This window comes from Bemisia tabaci, chromosome 2, assembly GCF_918797505.1.
Source record: "Bemisia tabaci chromosome 2, PGI_BMITA_v3".
NCBI classification, from domain to species: Eukaryota; Metazoa; Arthropoda; class Insecta; order Hemiptera; family Aleyrodidae; genus Bemisia; species Bemisia tabaci.
The window spans coordinates 22,288,191-22,306,569 of record NC_092794.1 but is presented as its reverse complement, the minus strand read 5'-3'; the positions used below and the strand labels follow the sequence as shown (position 1 = coordinate 22,306,569).

At 41.5% G+C, this 18,379-nt stretch overlaps 1 protein-coding gene across 1 annotated transcript; it reads right to left on the bottom strand.

Annotated features, from left to right (window-relative positions):
- Nucleotides 1-7,019: 7,019 nt before the first annotated feature.
- Nucleotides 7,020-17,679, bottom strand: LOC109043537 (uncharacterized). Its single transcript, XM_019060741.2, has 5 exons — nucleotides 17,134-17,679; nucleotides 14,602-14,748; nucleotides 12,859-13,019; nucleotides 11,343-11,631; nucleotides 7,020-9,183 (listed from the first exon to the last, which is right to left on the bottom strand). The coding sequence occupies exons 2-5, from the start codon at nucleotides 14,746-14,748 to the stop codon at nucleotides 8,782-8,784; spliced, it is 999 nt and encodes a 332-aa protein (XP_018916286.2). The 5' UTR covers nucleotides 17,134-17,679; the 3' UTR covers nucleotides 7,020-8,781.
- Between the last annotated feature and the right edge of the window lie 700 nt (nucleotides 17,680-18,379).

The window sequence follows — 18,379 nt, the reverse complement described above, 5'->3', positions numbered from 1 at the left end:
TTCGAACTTGGGACAAATCCCATGAAAACGTTCCGTGAAGACAAGGCCATATTGTGTCACCTACTTCAGTGTGTTAAGTGTGCCATTTCACGTCGTACGGCTATTCGACCACGTTGGGAGCTCGTGTTGCCTGCACTGAAAATTGAAGGCGAACTGATATGGCGTTGAAGTTACATCTCCCGGTTTGGTAAAAAGCGATTCTTTTACATTGTGTTAAAGGTGCCATTCCACGTCGCACGGCTATTCGACCACCTTGGGAGCTCGTGTTGCCTGCACTAAAAATTGAAGGCGAACTGATACGGCGGCGTTAAAGTCACATCTCTCGGTCTTGTTATTTGGTGTCTGTTTATACTTACAATTAGCCGCGGCTCGTGGCGCCACGCAACGAAAATTGTTGTATTTAGCCACAATGTAGGTACTGCGATGGGCAAAATGTAACAATCAAAATGAGTGTTGCAAAATGCAAACATTTTTTGTTGCGTGGCGCCGCACGCAACAAACACATTTGCGCTGTTACACATTTTTTTTTTTTTTTTTATCACAGGAGGGAAAAACGCCCAAAAGTAAGTCAATTTCCTCGACCTCCCTGTGAAGTTAGGGGGCTGCACCTAAAATTCAGGTTTCCTCTCAAGATTTTTAAATTTTTAGGCATCAAATTACTCTACAATTTTCCGTCCTTTTCAAGTCTAGTGTAAGTGAATCGCAATTCCCCGCCCAAGGGATGCGGGAGGGGGGGGGTGGAATCAACATCCATACATTCGGATTCCTTGGACTCGATTAAGTCCCGCGATCCCTGACTTCGCGCAACCTAAAAAAACCGTGAAAAGTGCCTGGTATTATACCGTTTTATACAGGGTGGCCCAGACCTACCGTACCAGGCCTTTTTTTCGGTTAATTTGGGTCGCACGAAGTCCAGGATCGCGGGGATGAATAGGGAATCGACCCCAAGGAATCCAAATTTCATGGTCCCAGAGCCCCCCTGGCGTCCCTTGGGGGGTAAAAGGGGAATCCGTACTTCAAAAGTCAGGGTTTATGTCAAAATTTTGAAATTATTTCATCGGAATCAGAACGTACGAAAATTTTTAACTTAAATCGACACCAAGAAATCCAAAATCGGTCCACCCGTGTCCAAAATACCGACCCCTAAAGGCGGGGGACAGAGCCCCCTTTCAAAAAAAATCAAGTTCGTCAAATTGACGTGGAGACTCGGAAAAAATGTGTATTCATTGGTAATCGATTCCAAGGAATCCGAATTTGAGGGTCCCGTTGTCCTCAGAGACTTTTTTGATAGGGCACAGGGGGACTCTCAACTTTTAAATTTAACCGGTTTGGAGGTTACCCCTGTGCCCCATCAGAAAAGTCTCCGAGGACAACGGGACCCTCAAATTCGGATTCCTTGGAATCGATTACCCATGAATTCACATTTTTTCCGAGTCTCCACGTCAATTTGACGAACTTGATTTTTTTTGAAAGGGGGCTCTGTCCCCCGCCTTTAGGGGTCGGTATTTTGGACACGGGTGGACCGATTTTGGATTTCTTGGTGTCGATTTAAGTTAAAAATTTTCGTACGTTCTGATTCCGATGAAATAATTTCAAAATTTTGACATAAACCCTGACTTTTGAAGTACGGATTCCCCTTTTACCCCCCAAGGGACGCCAGGGGGGCTCTGGGACCATGAAATTTGGATTCCTTGGGGTCGATTCCCTATTCATCCCCGCGATCCTGGACTTCGTGCGACCCAAATTAACCGAAAAAAAGGCCTGGTACGGTATTTCTGGGCCACCCTGTAGAATGCGCGCAAGCAGAGCAGTCCCCGCTAATTTGAAAGGTGGCGCGTCAATTTGTATATTTTGCCGACCGCGCCACTGGAATTGGCGGGAACCAATGGGAGTGCGAGTTTCGACTTGTTTACATTAGAGCTGCAGTTTTTACATTCGTCTTATTTTGGATTGAGCGTTTTTGCAGGCAAAGACCCCCTACGATGTGCAGGCGATCACAGAGCGGGAGTAGCTGGTGGAGCGTGCGTGCAGCTCGCTCGGACTCCATGATTCTGCTCTGTTGCTCTCTCCTCTCCCCTACTCTTTGCTCCTAATGGCGCCAAGCACAAATTTCACTCGCGGAGAAAAATTAAACTGCTCAGCTCAGGGAATTGGCATTTTTGATTGAGATTAAATTTCTAAACGAGTCCAACCCAAGTCTACCAGGGTAATTCTCAAAATACTTTGGCAAGATATTTTTCTGATATAATTTAAGGATATAATATAATTATTGACATAATTATTATGATATAATTTATTTAAGGATTGAGGATGGAGAATCTTTAGAATTTATGGAGAAATCACAAGCTTGTGTGGGGGCCCCAGCGTTCTGAGGCATTGAAATTAATCTTAAACGTACCTATTTACATTTTGAATTTTGGTGGAAAATACGGGGGGGAGGGGGGCTTTAATTTATATCTGAGCCATGTATGTTTGATGATTAGAGGATTTACTTATTGCTAAATAGGCAGAGGATGCCAGATGATAAGGGATGAGTTTGAGGATTGTATGCGCACAAGGTATAAATGTTTTCAGGATAAAGCTATGGCAGCTAAAAACTAAGATAGCATCCTTCCTTCCTTATTGGAATCAGGCGTAGATCTCAGGAAAAATTTAAAAAATAAAAGGAGGCTATCTACGTGTGGGAGAAACACACAAGTTACTTAGAGTAAGAGTTAAATTTTAGGTAAAAAAGATGTGTAGTTGGTCGGTAAAGACGCAGAGTTGTACTTACGTATTTGCCAGGCTGTGTACATGCATGCAGCACCCACTGCAGCCTCCTCCGGAGAATACTATCGGTGCTTAATATTATCTCAAAAATGCTTCAGATGTCAAATTTTGAAATCATCCATGTTGTGAATAGGTACCTATCTATTAATTATACCTGTATCTTTCCCTCTGCTTTATGCTGCTTAGGTATTAGTACATTCTGTGCGCATTGGGGGAACTAGTTGCGAGGAGGAAGGGGGGGGGGGGATAAATCTTACCCTCACATCTGACTTAATTCCTAAGAAATATGAGGGATTTTGCTAAGTTAGCTGTGTTGCCAGACGTTCATTGTGGAAATTATAATTGTACCAAAAATATTTCCATGTAAAGATGAACCATCAAGCTAAAACTTTTACTAAACATTCGCACAAATTTATCAATTTCTTTTTGTGGCACAATGGCACAACTTCTGGAAACTTCCTGTTAATAGGTAAATACGAGGCACTTAGCACATTTCTTGAAAAATTTGCTAAAACAATATCTTACCGACCAACTACACATCTTTTTTACCTAAAATTTAACTCTTACTCTAAGTAACTTGTGTGTTTCTCCCACACGTAGATAGCCTCCTTTTATTTTTTAAATTTTTCCTGAGATCTACGCCTGATTCCAATAAGGAAGGAAGGATGCTATCTTAGTTTTTAGCTGCCATAGCTTTATCCTGAAAACATTTATACCTTGTGCGCATACAATCCTCAAACTCATCCCTTATCATCTGGCATCCTCTGCCTATTTAGCAATAAGTAAATCCTCTAATCATCAAACATACATGGCTCAGATATAAATTAAAGCCCCCCTCCCCCCCCGTATTTTCCACCAAAATTCAAAATGTAAATAGGTACGTTTAAGATTAATTTCAATGCCTCAGAACGCTGGGGCCCCCACACAAGCTTGTGATTTCTCCATAAATTCTAAAGATTCTCCATCCTCAATCCTTAAATAAATTATATCATAATAATTATGTCAATAATTATATTATATCTTTAAATTATATCAGAAAAATATCTTGCCAAAGTATTTTGAGAATTACGAGCTGGGTGGGGTAGGGAGGCGGCGGACGATAGGATGGGTTAGAGTAGGTATTGGGAAGAGAGTGCTCGAACTGCCCTGAGTTCCCGTCGCGCGACGCAGCCATCTTGCCTGCACATCGTAGGGGGTCTTTGCCTGCAAAAAGTAAACATCCTTATTTTGATACCGAAGTTGTAAACAAACGTGGTTCTTTCTTATCATTGCGTGAGTGTTGTGAATAAAGTTCTTTAAAGGTTTAAAGTTGCTCGCTCGAGGTTCTTGATTATTGTGTGAGTATATGAAGTAGTTTTTATTTTCCTATCTTAACCGCATCCCTCCAAAGAATAAAATTTAATTTGGTGATACATATAGGTACTCTCCCCTAGTAAAAGTAAATCAACCTGACGTCAGTCAGTGTATCATAAGCTACCCTGAGTAATTAGACTGATGTCAGCCTAAATCAGTCAGCCTCAGGGTAGTTTAGGAAACATAACTTGATGTCAGGCTGACTCACTTTTACCAGGGATCGTTCAATTTCCGTTGAGACAAGTCGATGCCTGAAGGTTTGCTTTCAAAGAATCTGCAAGCTCTCAGTAATAATAGTTTATTTTTTCACCCTGAAATTTCATTAGCACTGCAATATTCGGAAGTATTGAAACCCTCAAATTACAGGAAGCTTCAAACCTTCCATTATGGTTTGTTTGTCCATGCATTGCCTCTTGTCAGGGATTCACCTGTCATGTTGTGTTTCAAGTACTTACTCTATTTTAATGTTGGCGTCTCAGCAGGATTTTAGAGGATTTTTGCAGCTGCAAGAGATAAAGTACCCCTTGCCTAGGCATAAGTCAATGGAACGTCTCATTCAAATTCTTATAGTCCAATCTAATAAGCAGTGTCCATCGGAGGCCGGCCAAAGTTTGATTTGCCTGTAAATGAGCATGCCACTGGTTGATTTCATGCCTCAGGTGTCGCAGATTCATACATATTCCTCAAGAATTGGTAACAGGATGGAATGAATTTTTCTTGAAGCCTTGTAGCCTACGCATTTATTCTTAGAGAAGGAAAACAGAATAGACGATCTGACAACAGCACAGGCAGAAAAGACTTAATGCGTACAGGCGCGATGAGCATTCACATTGAATGTTAAACTTGATAAGTTTTTAACTTCTTTTCAGTCAAATCTATTTCCTCCCCCTCTGCTCAAATTGTACAGCAGCAAAAAGTTAATCTTCACTCGTACAACCTTACTTAAGTATGCAGGGTATGTTTAAGATCGTCCATATCAGGCTTTCCTCCTGGTTATTTTAGGTTGGATACATTCAGAGACAATCTAATTAAACGGGGAATCGATCCCAAGGAATCCAAATTTTGTAGCCCCGAAGCATCCTCGGCTTATTCACTGGGGGAAGGGGAGGGGGTAAAAATTAAACTTATGATGTAAAATATCAAAGCTATATTGCCCCAATATAAATGGTAAAAAAAATCTGCCTCCCGTACCTTTCTCCATTTCCTCTTATTTCAAGCACCGAGCACGTTGTTGCAGGCTACATCAAAATTACATCGTACATGATACAACCATTTTAACATCTGCGTGCTCAAAATTGCGTAGCAAAGGAATTGAAGGCGTAGTCAGTTTTTCGTTTCCTCTAGATCGAGGGCTTCATCGAGAGGTAGAAGTGACGCGAGTGGCACTTCTACGGGGAGTAGAGGTTTTTTTGCATTGCAGAAGTACAGAGCTCACTCGTGGTTCTTTGAGCTGGATAAAACCACACAAGTGCATTGGAAACTATGTCTGTGTATGCGAGGTTCTTGATAGAGAAGACAGTATCGTGTTGCGTGTACAGCGTACTACATGTCGCGTGAAATGATCCTCTTTTTACAGTGGCGAGGCGTAAATGGTCGATATTTCCCCGTTCAAAGCTATGGTAAAGAATCGATTAGTGAGGTATCGCACAGCACGCCACGCTACTGCTTTTTTGTAAGTATTTTTTTATCGTTTACCTATCACGACGTTTTCTGCCTCATACTTATTCGCTCCCTTTCCCTAATAGCACGCAGCAGCCATCAATCATGATCATGTCGTACTTAAAGCATTTCGATGGCGAAACGACCAGACTACGTATCTCGTTTGCGGTGTTTAAAATCCTTCGCTCAGATTTTATATTTTTAAAAGCGAACGAATCAGTATTATTCCTTGAAGTTTGCACAGAATTCCCTCTCCTTTGAGAAGAAAATCGACGGAAAGTTTTAAAAATTGACGTTGAGTAGTTTTCCACTTAAAAAATAAAGTACATCGACGGCGTAAGTCCGCAATCAAATATCTCGTTTGCGGTGTCTGAAAATCTCTGTTTGTTATTTTTTAAAAGTTAAAGGAGAACTAATTGACATCATTCCTTAAGTTTTTGTAGAGTTTTCTCCGCACAGAGAAGAAAAATCACGGCAGTTTTGAAGAAATTGGAGTAGTTCTCGTTAAAAAAACAAGGTATGACAGGTCGTCTGCGACGTCGCAAACCGAGTTATATCGCGCCGGAGCCATGTCATCTGAGTGCAGCCAGCGGGCCGATTATTGAAATTGATTGACAAAGCTATAGACAAAGAAGACAAAAGAGATATGGAAGGATCCTATTGGTGGAAGCGGGTGGTTGCAATGGATAAAGAAGGTACTAAGTAACGGCAACCCAAGAGGGACCCGATAGTCGATAGTTAGTCCATCATCTTCTTCTTTAGTCTTGAGGAACCACTCATTTCAACCAATAGGAAAGCTCCATACTCCCTATGTCCTCTTTGTCTATCGCTTTGTCTATAAATTTTAATAATCGGCCCGCACTGGCCAGTATGCCAACTGAGTGAGCGCGAAATGCGCGCCGAGATTTTTAACAGTGAATTGGAAATCTGCAACGTCGCAAACCAAAATACGTGGTCTGTTGGTTTCACCGTCTATTTGTAGCGTAAACGAGTTATACCCAAGTGGATTGAATCACCGGCGTGAAGGATTGTATAGGTTTTTGTAGGTTCAAACATTTTACGAGTCGATTCATATGCTAAAAATCGAACTTTTGAGAGGTAAGTATATGGTTAAAAGTCCGCTCAGGCGAAGTCAGACCTCGTATCTAGTTCCGCGTGTTCCGTCAAGCAAGAGCCTCTTAGTTTAAAAAAAAAAAAAAAAAAAAAAAAAAAAAAAAAAAAAAAACTAGTTAGGGAATTCCGGTTTAACCTGAAGTCGAGTACATCCGGTAACATACCTAGGCACCTACATCACGCCCCGAAGTATTCATCATGAGGACAAAGAAGGAAAAAGTGAAGAACAAGGAGTTGGAAATAAATAGGCAGGCGTGAAAAGTTGCCGTGTTTTATTAGGATCAAAATACCGCGGTTCTTTTTCCAATATTTCGGAGCAACACTGCAAATGACATCCACTGATGCGCCGGTAATGAATTTGGCCGACCGCGTAAAAAATTTTACAGCTGTGAAGCTTTTTACCGAACGCGAAAGCACATAACGGATTGTTGTTGTAATATCACCTGGCCGTGTTACAACGAGTCGGGTGCCAGGACTTATCATCCACAGCAGTGGCGATTATAGGACATTTCGTCAACGATTTTTTGTCCGCGCACCTGTTTTTTCTAGTACTTTACGTCCACGCGTTTTTTCGGCAAATTATGCTAAACGTATTAAATGAGGATGCTAGGACTTAGGAAGTTTTGGGACTACCGCTCTCCTTTTGTGCCACAGTATCTTGATTTATTTTGCGAGGGAAGCTCCGTATTTTAAAGGATGCCTGTCATTCATAATATGTTGTAGCCTTCAATTTCGTGTGATACTGTGCAACACCTCTGTTGTGAAATAGTTGTTTGAGGCGCCGTGGCACGCTGCGGCGAGGCGGGCGGGCGGCTAGCGCGCATGGGCGCCTACAAACCTAAGGGGATATTTCAAGCATTGCGCAATGCGTGAAGTATCCCCTTAGGTTTGTAGGCGCCAATGCGCGTTTCGTGCTGGCAGCACGCCGTTCCGCTCTGTGTTAGGCTCTAATATTTAAACTCGCGGAGTCAGCGATTTTCAACTCATGATTTTGAAACGTTTGCACACTCTACATGGATTATTCTCATTTAAATTGATGGAAAAGATAAGTATAAAAGGAAAATATAAACGTATGTGTTTTGTAAATATTAAGGTGGTTCCGTGTTGAATTTAATGATTTTCAAAGCACTTTGATTTTTTCTTTCATACTTTGTGTTTTTACTGTGCTGTAGCGTGGTGTACGCGCAACTATCCGTTCAAATTTGGACGTATTTGACTCCAAAAGATCGATGTACAAATGGGTTAAAACTAAAGATGGCATGCTTCTTGATTTTATCCTCTCTTCTATTCATTTTTGTGTAGTTTTTCTCAACCCAACTACGGCTCATTGAGATTGATATCGATGCCATCGCTTGGAAAAGGTTTTACAAATATTTTCCACGTTTTAAAAGTGTAAGTGCTTTTAAAATGAAGTAATATTTTCATATCGGACGGCATATAGGCAAGTACAACGTCGCCAAGTATTCATTTGTTTCAGCAATTTCCAAAAAAGTGTGCGGAACGCCCTGCAGTCGATATGAGCTCTAGGAACTTAGCATTCCAGAGACGGATCTCGTAATTTGGCAACTCCGGATTCCCTCCACTTCAATCTATGTTAAATAATCGACTCTTGTCGGAGCACCTGACCTCTTCAAAAATCGATACATTTCCATAGGTTTAAATGGCGAAAAACAATGTTGCCAAGTTGCTGGATCCGCCAATGTTGCCATCTTTGGCGGATCCAGCAATTTGGCAACACTGTCTTTTCTCCATTTAAACCTACGAAAATGTATCGATTTTTAGGGGGCCAGGTGCTCCAACAAGAATCGATTATTTAGCATAGATTTAAATGGAGAAAATCCGGTGTTGCCTAGTTGCTGGATCCGCCAATGTTGCCATCGCATTGTTTTACGTGGCAGGGGGCGGCGATTCCTCGAAACGGAGACGAAACATACTGTTGCAGTAAATCATGGGCACTCGGTAAGGGACCCGCTTGCGTCCGAAGCCGGGCACCCAAATCCTGTAGTACTGGTTGCACCTGCAAGTCGTCTGGTCGCAATATCCGCCCTCGCCCAGGTTCCGGCACATCCGCGACGAGCGCTTCCGGTAGAGTTGCGAGATGAGTTGCTGGTACTTGCAAGTGGATTTGCACAGGGAATCTACGTCCATGCCGGCGGTCGCCATTATATCCGGCATCGTCGTAAGGATGCACGGGTCCACCATCTTGGTCGACAACACTGGTATCACCCTACGCAGTTCCTTCTCTGCGTCCTTGGCAATGAAAGACGAGAGACCCGCAACGTCGCCTGACTGAAGAATTACAATAGCAACGCGGTTATTCTCATACACGGAGAAAAAAACTTCGTGCGTGGGACCTGAAGTTGAGGTCATATGGATCTCTGAAGTTTTCGGATCACGTATCCTAAAACTTGAGGTCCAGCTGCCAAAGTTCGGGTCAGACATCTGAAGTACTCCGGTACATACCGAAGTGCCTCGATGTCTGACCCGAACTTCGGCAGCTCGACCTCAAGTTTTCGGATGCGTGATCAGAAAACTTCAGAGGTCCATATGACCGCAACTTCGGGTCCCATGCACGAAGTTTTTTTCTCCGTGTAGAGTACAGTAGAGTCGCAATGTTTTGGAGTGCCGATGAAGTCTTTTTTTGAGACTGTTTTGATCAGTACTCCTGAGACTAGTGTGCGGCGACTGGCGATAACGTATGCAGGTCCCAGCTCCGGTCTTCGCTCAGAAAATACAGGTGTAAAATTTATTTCACAAAAACCGGGAGTGTTGTACATTTTTGAATTTGTTATTACTATTCGGTGAACACAATTTGTCAAAATTCGTGGAAATAACATAAATTTGATTGATTCAAATGAATAAATCCCGGAAACCATTTGCAGCCCGTGATTCTCCCATAAGCCGCAGTGTTAAAAAATGCCGAACGGTTCCCAGATGGTTCCCACTTTCCGGCGAACAAGGGGCTCGGAATGGCCCGTTCATGGATTGACTTCATCGGCGCTCTAGTACATTGCGACTCTATTGTACTCTATGGTTACTCTATACAAATTCGACTATAAAATACCATTGTCTTTGTTTCCGATACACATCAGTAAAAATGGATTTGTAATCTAAGCGCCGTGAAAATTTTATTAATCCTGCTTAGGGTCCGTTTCTAAATTACGGAATACTCCAGCGGGCCGATTATTGAAATTGATAGATAAAGCTATAGACAAAGATGACAAACGGAATTTAGAAGGATCCTATCGGTGGAAGTGGGTGGTTGCAATGGACAAAAGAGGTATAGGTAAATCGATCAACTAACGGCAACTCACGAGAGACTCTATATAGTTAGTCCATCATTTTCTCCTTTAGTCTACAGGAGCCACCCATTTCAACCAAAATGATCACTCCACATCCCTTTTGTTTTCTATGTCTATAGCTTGGTCTATAAATTTCAACTATCGGCCCGCTGGGGGGAGGAGGGGGTATAGAGGTGAGAATCACACCATTTGGTGTATACGTGTCAAAGGATAGGGGCCTCCGGCTCAAAAGCGTTACAAGGGGGAAGGGGGGTCAAAAATGACGAAAAAGTGCATTACGCAATTTAAAGACGGCCCCTTATCCGCGCTTACTTTTCAAGATATCATAAAGAAGTACTTTGAATCTACGTCCTCATGTACTTGTGATTTTATAAGTTGTGCTCATTGAAAGGCCGGATATGAAGAAACGAAACAAACTAATAAATTAAAGTTAAAATTATTGGCGATAATCAGAAAGGAAAACAAAAATTGGATTCAGCCTTTGCACGTATATGAAGGGCACGGAAGATGAGTGAGATAAATGCAGTTTTGGCGATTTCAAGAAATATGTGCTTAAAGTTTTAAAATTGCATGGAGCCTTGTGGCGGAAAGAAAGCTCCAATGCCTTTTCTGATACTCTTAAAAATTGCATTGTAGCAGTGAATTTTTCGCAGAATATACTTTAAGACTAGTTTTAGTTGACATTGATAATCTATCAATTTTTTTTTAAGAACTTCGCACTTATCCCACTTGTCTATCAAATCCCTCATACGGAATTCGTCGGCATTCCAATGTCCCGTTGCAAGGTCAAACAGAAAAATCAACCTCCTTTATTGACCAAGTTGCAATCTTAACTGACTTGTATAAGATAGATGCTCTACTACACCGCCGTGCTAAGGATAAACGGCGTATAAATCATTAGACGTTGCCAAATTTCCTTTGATAAAACACGAACTATTAAGAAAGTTATAACTATTTTTCTTATTCCAACTTTTCATATAATTTTGTTTGCCTGTCAATGGGAAATATTCAAAAATTTTAAGGATCAATAAGCATCTTTTAAAATACTCATATATTAGGAGACATTTGGCAACATTCGAATATTGCCGCGGCGTTTTTCCTTAGCACGGCAGTACAAGTTACAAACACAACCAGAATATTCATTACCGGCGTTGCAGTCACTGCATCTTCTTTTTTAGCTACTTTTTCTCCATGTTGATGTAAGATTGATGCTATAGTGTCGAGGTAAGATCCGAAATAGCGGGCCGTGAGGTCGCTACTCGAAAAGAGATACTTCATGTCAGGCGTGGCCAGGTAGTACAACAAGTTGTTTCGCCATTGAGGGGGGACGATTGCAAGCCACGACTGGACACGTCGCGTGATTAGTTTGAGCACCTCATCTCCCTCAGCCCCAATGTCAGGGCCGTCTATGGGCTTTGAAGGTGAGGCGACGAACCTGACGGCAAAAAGTTTTTTAGATTTTTGACGACTCACAGGGAAAGAGATTGATCTTTTTTCATAGAGACAAAATTCTCAGTAAAACAATTTTTGTCCAGCAGGCCAGTTATTGAAAGTGATAGACAAAGCGATGGACATAAAAGACAGAAAGAACATGGTGCGATCCTATTGGTGGAAGTGGGTGGTTACAATGGACAAAGGAGGTAAGTAATAAGTAAGAGCAACTGACAAGAAACTCTACAGTTCGTCCATCATTTTCCCTTCTAGTCTATAAGAACCACCTGATTCAACCAATAGGATCGCTCCATACTCTTATGCGTCTTCTTTATCTATCAATTTCAACAATCAGCCTGCAGATGGGTCCGAGAAACATCGGATTTTGTACTGATACTTATTAAAGAACTAGTAAGCTTCCTTTTAGTGTTCCCAACAAAAGTACGAGTTCGACTTCGTGCCATTAGAGAGGGTAAGATTGCACTTCAAGCCAGGGCCGGATCTAGGGGATGGCCACATGGGCCGCGGCCCATGGCGGCAAATTTAGGGGGCGGCAAATTTTGCAATTTTTTTAAATGTAGGTGTAAAAAAAAATCGGATTCAGAAAAAAATTACAAATGAGAAAAGGTGACAAAATCTCTCATTTCCTGAGAGTATAGTGATTTCTAATTTTGTCATCTTTCGGTGATACAAGAGACAGCACCTTTAATTAGTCGAGTGAAGAGAGAAACCAAACACGCAATTTTGCCCGGAACGGCGCGGCGCAGAGAGCAATGATGACGACACATATCAGCGCCTACAAGACTGCATGAATACTTCACGCATTGCGTCAAACACAGTGCGGTCATCGTGAAACGCATAGCGCCTACAAGACTGCATGAATACTCCACGCATTGCGTCAAACACAGTGCGGTCAGCGCGGCGCGGTGGCGGAAGTTAAAATTATTAAATCACATTTATGTTTGTTCTTTCATAATTTTCTCGTTCATTTCTTCAAATGGAAGACCTCGCTCACACAGAGATAGGTATAGGGAACTTAACTTTTGCGCAAAGTTCTGTGAAATTTTGCTAGTAGTGTTGACAGGGTTTTCGCAAATAATGTGTCCAACAAGAATGAACGCGTCTAATGCACCCCTCTCCCTTTGGCACGATGTTTCAAAACGGATGATGAGTAAATTTACAATTTCGACCAAATTTTTTAATAATCAGGAACTAAACGTCGGATACAAACCCTAAATAGCCACCCTGTGGCAATAAAGCACCTGTTTGTAAGTCTGAAAATTGGATCTTTGGGATTTTTTCCAGTGCCCGGTGTGATTGGTAGAAATTCGCGTGATAGTAGATCCATTTCTTGTGGATCAGCCAGTCTACTCTCTTGCACTGAACTATGCCCTGTTACGGCAAAACACAAATAAAATAAACACCCATTCAGAATTCATACACACATAGGCTGCCGGACAGATCAATGATGAATACATTCAATTGTTAAATAAAAGAGTAAAACCAGAATTATTTTGAATAATGCATGAATTATGATCACTTCTCAACTTTCTTCATGGAGGAAGGAAAATTTAAAACAAATCTAACAATAATACACTGGTACAATTTATGTTGTGTTACGTTAGCCATAAGTTCACCTTCTTCATTATAAACAGCTGATATCCACGTCACGCCCAATGGCCCATGATCGCAGTGGCGAGTCTTGAAAGTTGGCAACAATGTCATTTCTTCACTTAATGTACCTATGTAAAACAATCGATTCTTGGTGAGGCAACTTGCGTCACCAAAAACCGATATTTTTAATGGATTTAATTGGAGGATAAACGGTGTTGCTAACTTACAAAATCGCCACTCATGCTCCACGCGTGCTCACTTGTAAAGCACATTAATTACATTAATTGGATCTCTGTCCTTTGGGAGCAAGCACGCAAAGGCTTTCCTTGCATTTCCTTCGCGTACTCAATCACAATGATTAAGGGCATGTTTATCACAAAATCGACAACATCTCGTGTACTAGAAGCATAATCGAATGGAATTTAGCACATGGCACCATGTGAGGACCCCAAATTAACTATTGATGATGCTCATGTGAGACAAAGATATTAAGGGCGACTTGCGGCATCGGGCACATGTATCCCCACCAAATTCGTCAGAGGCATAGTAGTGACCTCCTACAGTCTCCTCTTTCGGTTTAGAAGAAATTTGTTCATGTCTTAAGTATAAGCTATTTTGACCGACTTTTTGAGGCTCCCCCCCCCCCCAAGTTACCCATAAGCCAAATCCTTACTCTCCTTTGAATTAAGTGAGCCCGGCTTGATCTTCCAACCCCCCCTCCCCCCTCCACCCAAAAAAAAACAAATCCCGAAAGATAACGTAGACATCCTGAGATATTGCTGAAAAACTTATTTTCATCGGCAAAATTCACTTTTTCTAAGTAGGGAAGATTGCGTAAGCTTTAGCCTCATCCTCCCCTCTCACTCATCTGAGTCTCTTAAGTGATACCTAAATACTGAACAGCTCCTAACCTTTTTTAGGTACGGTCCCTATGTAGTCTCTTTTGTCATTAACATGTTGTTGTTTTTTCCGATGCAGATAATGTAATGTCAAGTAGTTAATTTGTTACATAACATGAGAAAATTACTGGCGGGCTGATTATTGAAATTGATAGACAAAGCGATAGACAAAGAAGACATACGGAACGTAGAATGATACTATTGTTTGAAACATGTGGTAGCTATAGACTAAGGGCGAAAATGATGGACTAACTACAGGGTCTCTTGTTAGTTATAGTTTCCGGTTTCCATTAATTAGTCCATCACTGTCATCCTTTGTCTATTGCAACCACCGCCGTTTTCACAAATAGGATCCCTCCATGTCCCTTTTTCTTCGTCTTCTTGTTCTGAGAGGGGACGAAATGCGACCTTTTTTTATTCAATGATTGAAAAGTGGACTTCATAAATGAATATTTACTCACCGCTTGGACTCCGTTGTTTCTGCATTCATAGAGGCGAGATTTCATTTTTCCATCTGTTCCAGGGAGGGAAAATTCCAGAAAGTATTTGGAACCAACGAGTAGAAATCCCTCTGAGAATAAAGCGATGAATACACCAAGGATCTTCATCTAAAGAAAAGCGTATCTTGAGACTTACCTGCAAACTGGACTGCGTTTAGCAGAGAGGAACCAAGCCACATCAGCATCAGCTATTGACTTTAACTGGGCAATTTAATTTTTTAGAATAGAACGTTTGCGCGAATTTCTTCGAAAATGTTAAAGAATTTGCTTCGGGCCATGAATATTATTCACTGAATTTTGCACATATAGCCGCCCCAACCGTTCTCATGTAAAAAGAAATTAATTTCCCAATTAAATTTGGCAATAGCTGATGTGCTTTGGTTCCTTTCCGCTAAACGTGGTCCAACTGTAGGTTAAGAGGTACGTACACCGTTTTCGTCAATCCTAGGTCAGGAAGTGTTGGGGCCATAGGCTTATACATTTCGAAAGGGTCATGCATGTTGTAATAAAGGACTACGTGCAAAACGGGCCATTTGGGGCTCGGGGAGGATACCTTTGAGACTTGCCCTATTCATTCACCTAACAAAGCCCCATCTTTCCTCAAAGTTTCAAGCCCCCCAAAAATTTTGGGGAGATGCGGCGGGGGGTCAAAGTTAAAAACCGGCAAAATTTTCGCGAATTTATTACTCGAAAACCAAGAAGTTTTGGAAAACGCGGTTTAAACGAGCGTATTCAGCGTGACGAGAGCTTTTAGAAAATGTATAACATCATAGGGTTTTGTCAACTTCAGCTCGAGTTATCGCCTCCGAAGCGCCGGAACACTCAAAAGAGACCCCTTATTTTTTCACGTTTGGGCCGATTTAAAAAAAAGCCATTTTTTTACTTTGATGAAAAACTGATATGTTGTTCCTGACTCTCTGTAGCCCCTCTAGCTCTTTACCGCATGCTGGGGAAATGTTTTGGTCGCGAGTTATAAGAGCGGAATGGAGCGAAGGTCGGGAAAATCGGCTATTTTAAACTGTGCGCGCGGCGTTGATCGGAGGGAAAACGTCCCCTCCCACTCAGGTCGGCGAATCACACTCCTCTGCCGACCTCGCATCGCATTGTTGCCACATGTCTCCTGGTCCGTCGCCGCGCGCAGTTTAAAATAGCCGATTTTCCCGACCTTCGCTCCATTCCGCTCTTATAACTCGCGACCAAAACATTTCCCCAGCATGCGGTAAAGAGCTAGAGGGGCTACAGAGAGTCAGGAACAACATATCAGTTTTTCATCAAAATAAAAAAAATGGCTTTTTTTTAAATCGGCCCAAACGTGAAAAAATAAGGGGTCTCTTTTGAGTGTTCCGGCGCTTCGGAGGCGATAACTCGAGCTGAAGTTGACATAACCCTATGATGTTATACATTTTCTAAAAGCTCTCGTCACGCTGAATACGCTCGTTTAAACCGCGTTTTCCAAAACTTCTTGGTTTTCGAGTAATAAATTCGCGAAAATTTTGCCGGTTTTTAACTTTGACCCCCCGCCGCATCTCCCCAAAATTTTTGGGGGGCTTGAAACTTTGAGGAAAGATGGGGCTTTGTTAGGTGAATGAATAGGGCAAGTCTCAAAGGTATCCTCCCGAGCCCCAAATGGCCCGTTTTGCACGTAGTCCTTTAAACAATCAAAGCATCCCTCGGAAACTTGAAAATGTCGAGATAAAAATTAGTAATAGTTTTACTTCATCCGCACAACAGGTAACGCTGGATTTAAATTAGAGTTCAAGAAAAACGATCAAAACGTCCACAGTTAGTATCGAATGCCACGAATACTAAACGCATTTCATTACAACGCCTGGATGCAACTATTCGAGCTCTACTGATGTCCGTGTTGCATAGGCACGGAAGTGAAGGCGTTTTGAGTTTTTGACTCTCCACGCAATCATCGCCTCACTCGCGGCCCGCGGCGCACCAGTGGACTGTTAGTACTGTAAGGATCCCAAATTAATTAAGCACCTTCATTTCTTCGTTTATACTACACAGGCATATCTTAGGCATCGTAATAGGCAGGCGTTGTGATGATAAATTCGTTTTGTGTTCTCCGTATCGCAATACTAACTGAGGGGAGTTTGCTTGTGATTTGTAATGAATTTTCTTGTTTACCGTTGAAAAAATAAAGTAGGTAGCGTATTAGAATTTTGGAACATTACAATCGAGATTATTTTACACGCATCTTATCGTTTTATTGAACAACTAATCATCATTATTCATTGTGAGAGGAATTTAGTATAAATCGACCACATTTGCTGACAGAAAGAATGCGAAAAAGTACATATCGAAAAATTGATCGGTCCTTTCTGTGAGGATTGAAATCAAAGCCAAAATTTTGCTATGGTATCCTTCTTTTTGGAGTTTTATAATCAATTTTCTTCGTTCGGTTTTTTTTTTTTTTTTTTTTTTTTTTTTTTTAAGGTATAATTGAAGAAATGTACATATACTAATTTTGTATAGAAATCTTACCCTAGTATCACAGGTAGATCCTCTGGTGAAACTTTCACGTAAAATTTTCAGTGACTGCAATTCCTGAAATTGTTCACTATCACTTTATTTAGTCAGAACAATGTTTACAATTACTCAGCCACAGGCCAGTGCGGAGCACCCGTTAACGAGCATTTATGCCAGTACAAAATCGAGGACCTAAGACCATTTCAACAAGTAACTAGAGAGTGTTCAGGAACAACTTCCTGTCTCTCCTTGTGCCATTTAACGTTGTTTTTGAACTTAGCACATTTGCGTCATCACTGTTGAAAAACGCCGAAGGCAAGAAAAAGAAAAAGCGTAATGGTTGCACTGTCAACGTAAGTGGGATTCGGAAAAAATTGCCGGAAAAAAAGAAATTAGTAGCGGTTTAAATAATCGCGATCTCAGATAATCGAGATATCGTTATCGGTGCGAGAACGAATCTCGCACGGATCCGTGAACGAGGGCTACGTTCTTCGCATACACTGACGTAGTAGAAGTCGGGCCTGTTTCAAAATTTTGCTCGAGCAAAAATAAGGTATGTTCCTTATTACAGATAATGTCTCAAAAATCACGATGAGCGAATCGGCAAACTCTGAAATGCACTCCTAACTTCACAATCTGCGTAGGAAATTTGCGTTTTTTTAAGGTTCCCGCTTCAAAAAAGATATTACGGCACATTCGATGGAGGAGTCGCGTTCCATTCAATCCTTACTCAACATGGTCGACGCTTTCGCGCGCAAGTTGAGGAGATCACGAGGTCAATAAAGGCGTATATTTATCCACGCCAAAGAAATATGAATGTAACACGCCGATTGTTATCAGGTGGTTAGAATCATCGTCCCGTCACCTGTGTTTTGGCGGATTGGCATCGGCTATGTTGAATATTGCTTAGTATCCTTGTTAGCAGGGGTTGGATGGAGTGTCTCCTCTAACGAAATATCCATTTGTGCCGTGGTATCGTTTTTGCTAAAAAAAAAAACGCATTTTTTTTTGCAAATTGTGAGGTAAGGATCCCAAGTAGCATTTTTTAACGGAAAAATCGCGATTTATTGCGATTTTATCGGCGATAAAATCGCTAGGATCATCAACATCTGAGCGATTATCCTCGATCTTGTTGCAATATAATAGCGATTTTATTGCCCGGAGATTTAATCTCGATTTTATCGACGAAAATTGATCGCGATTTTATCGAACAAAAAATTGCGATGCATAGCGATTTAATCACCATAAATCGCAATTTTTC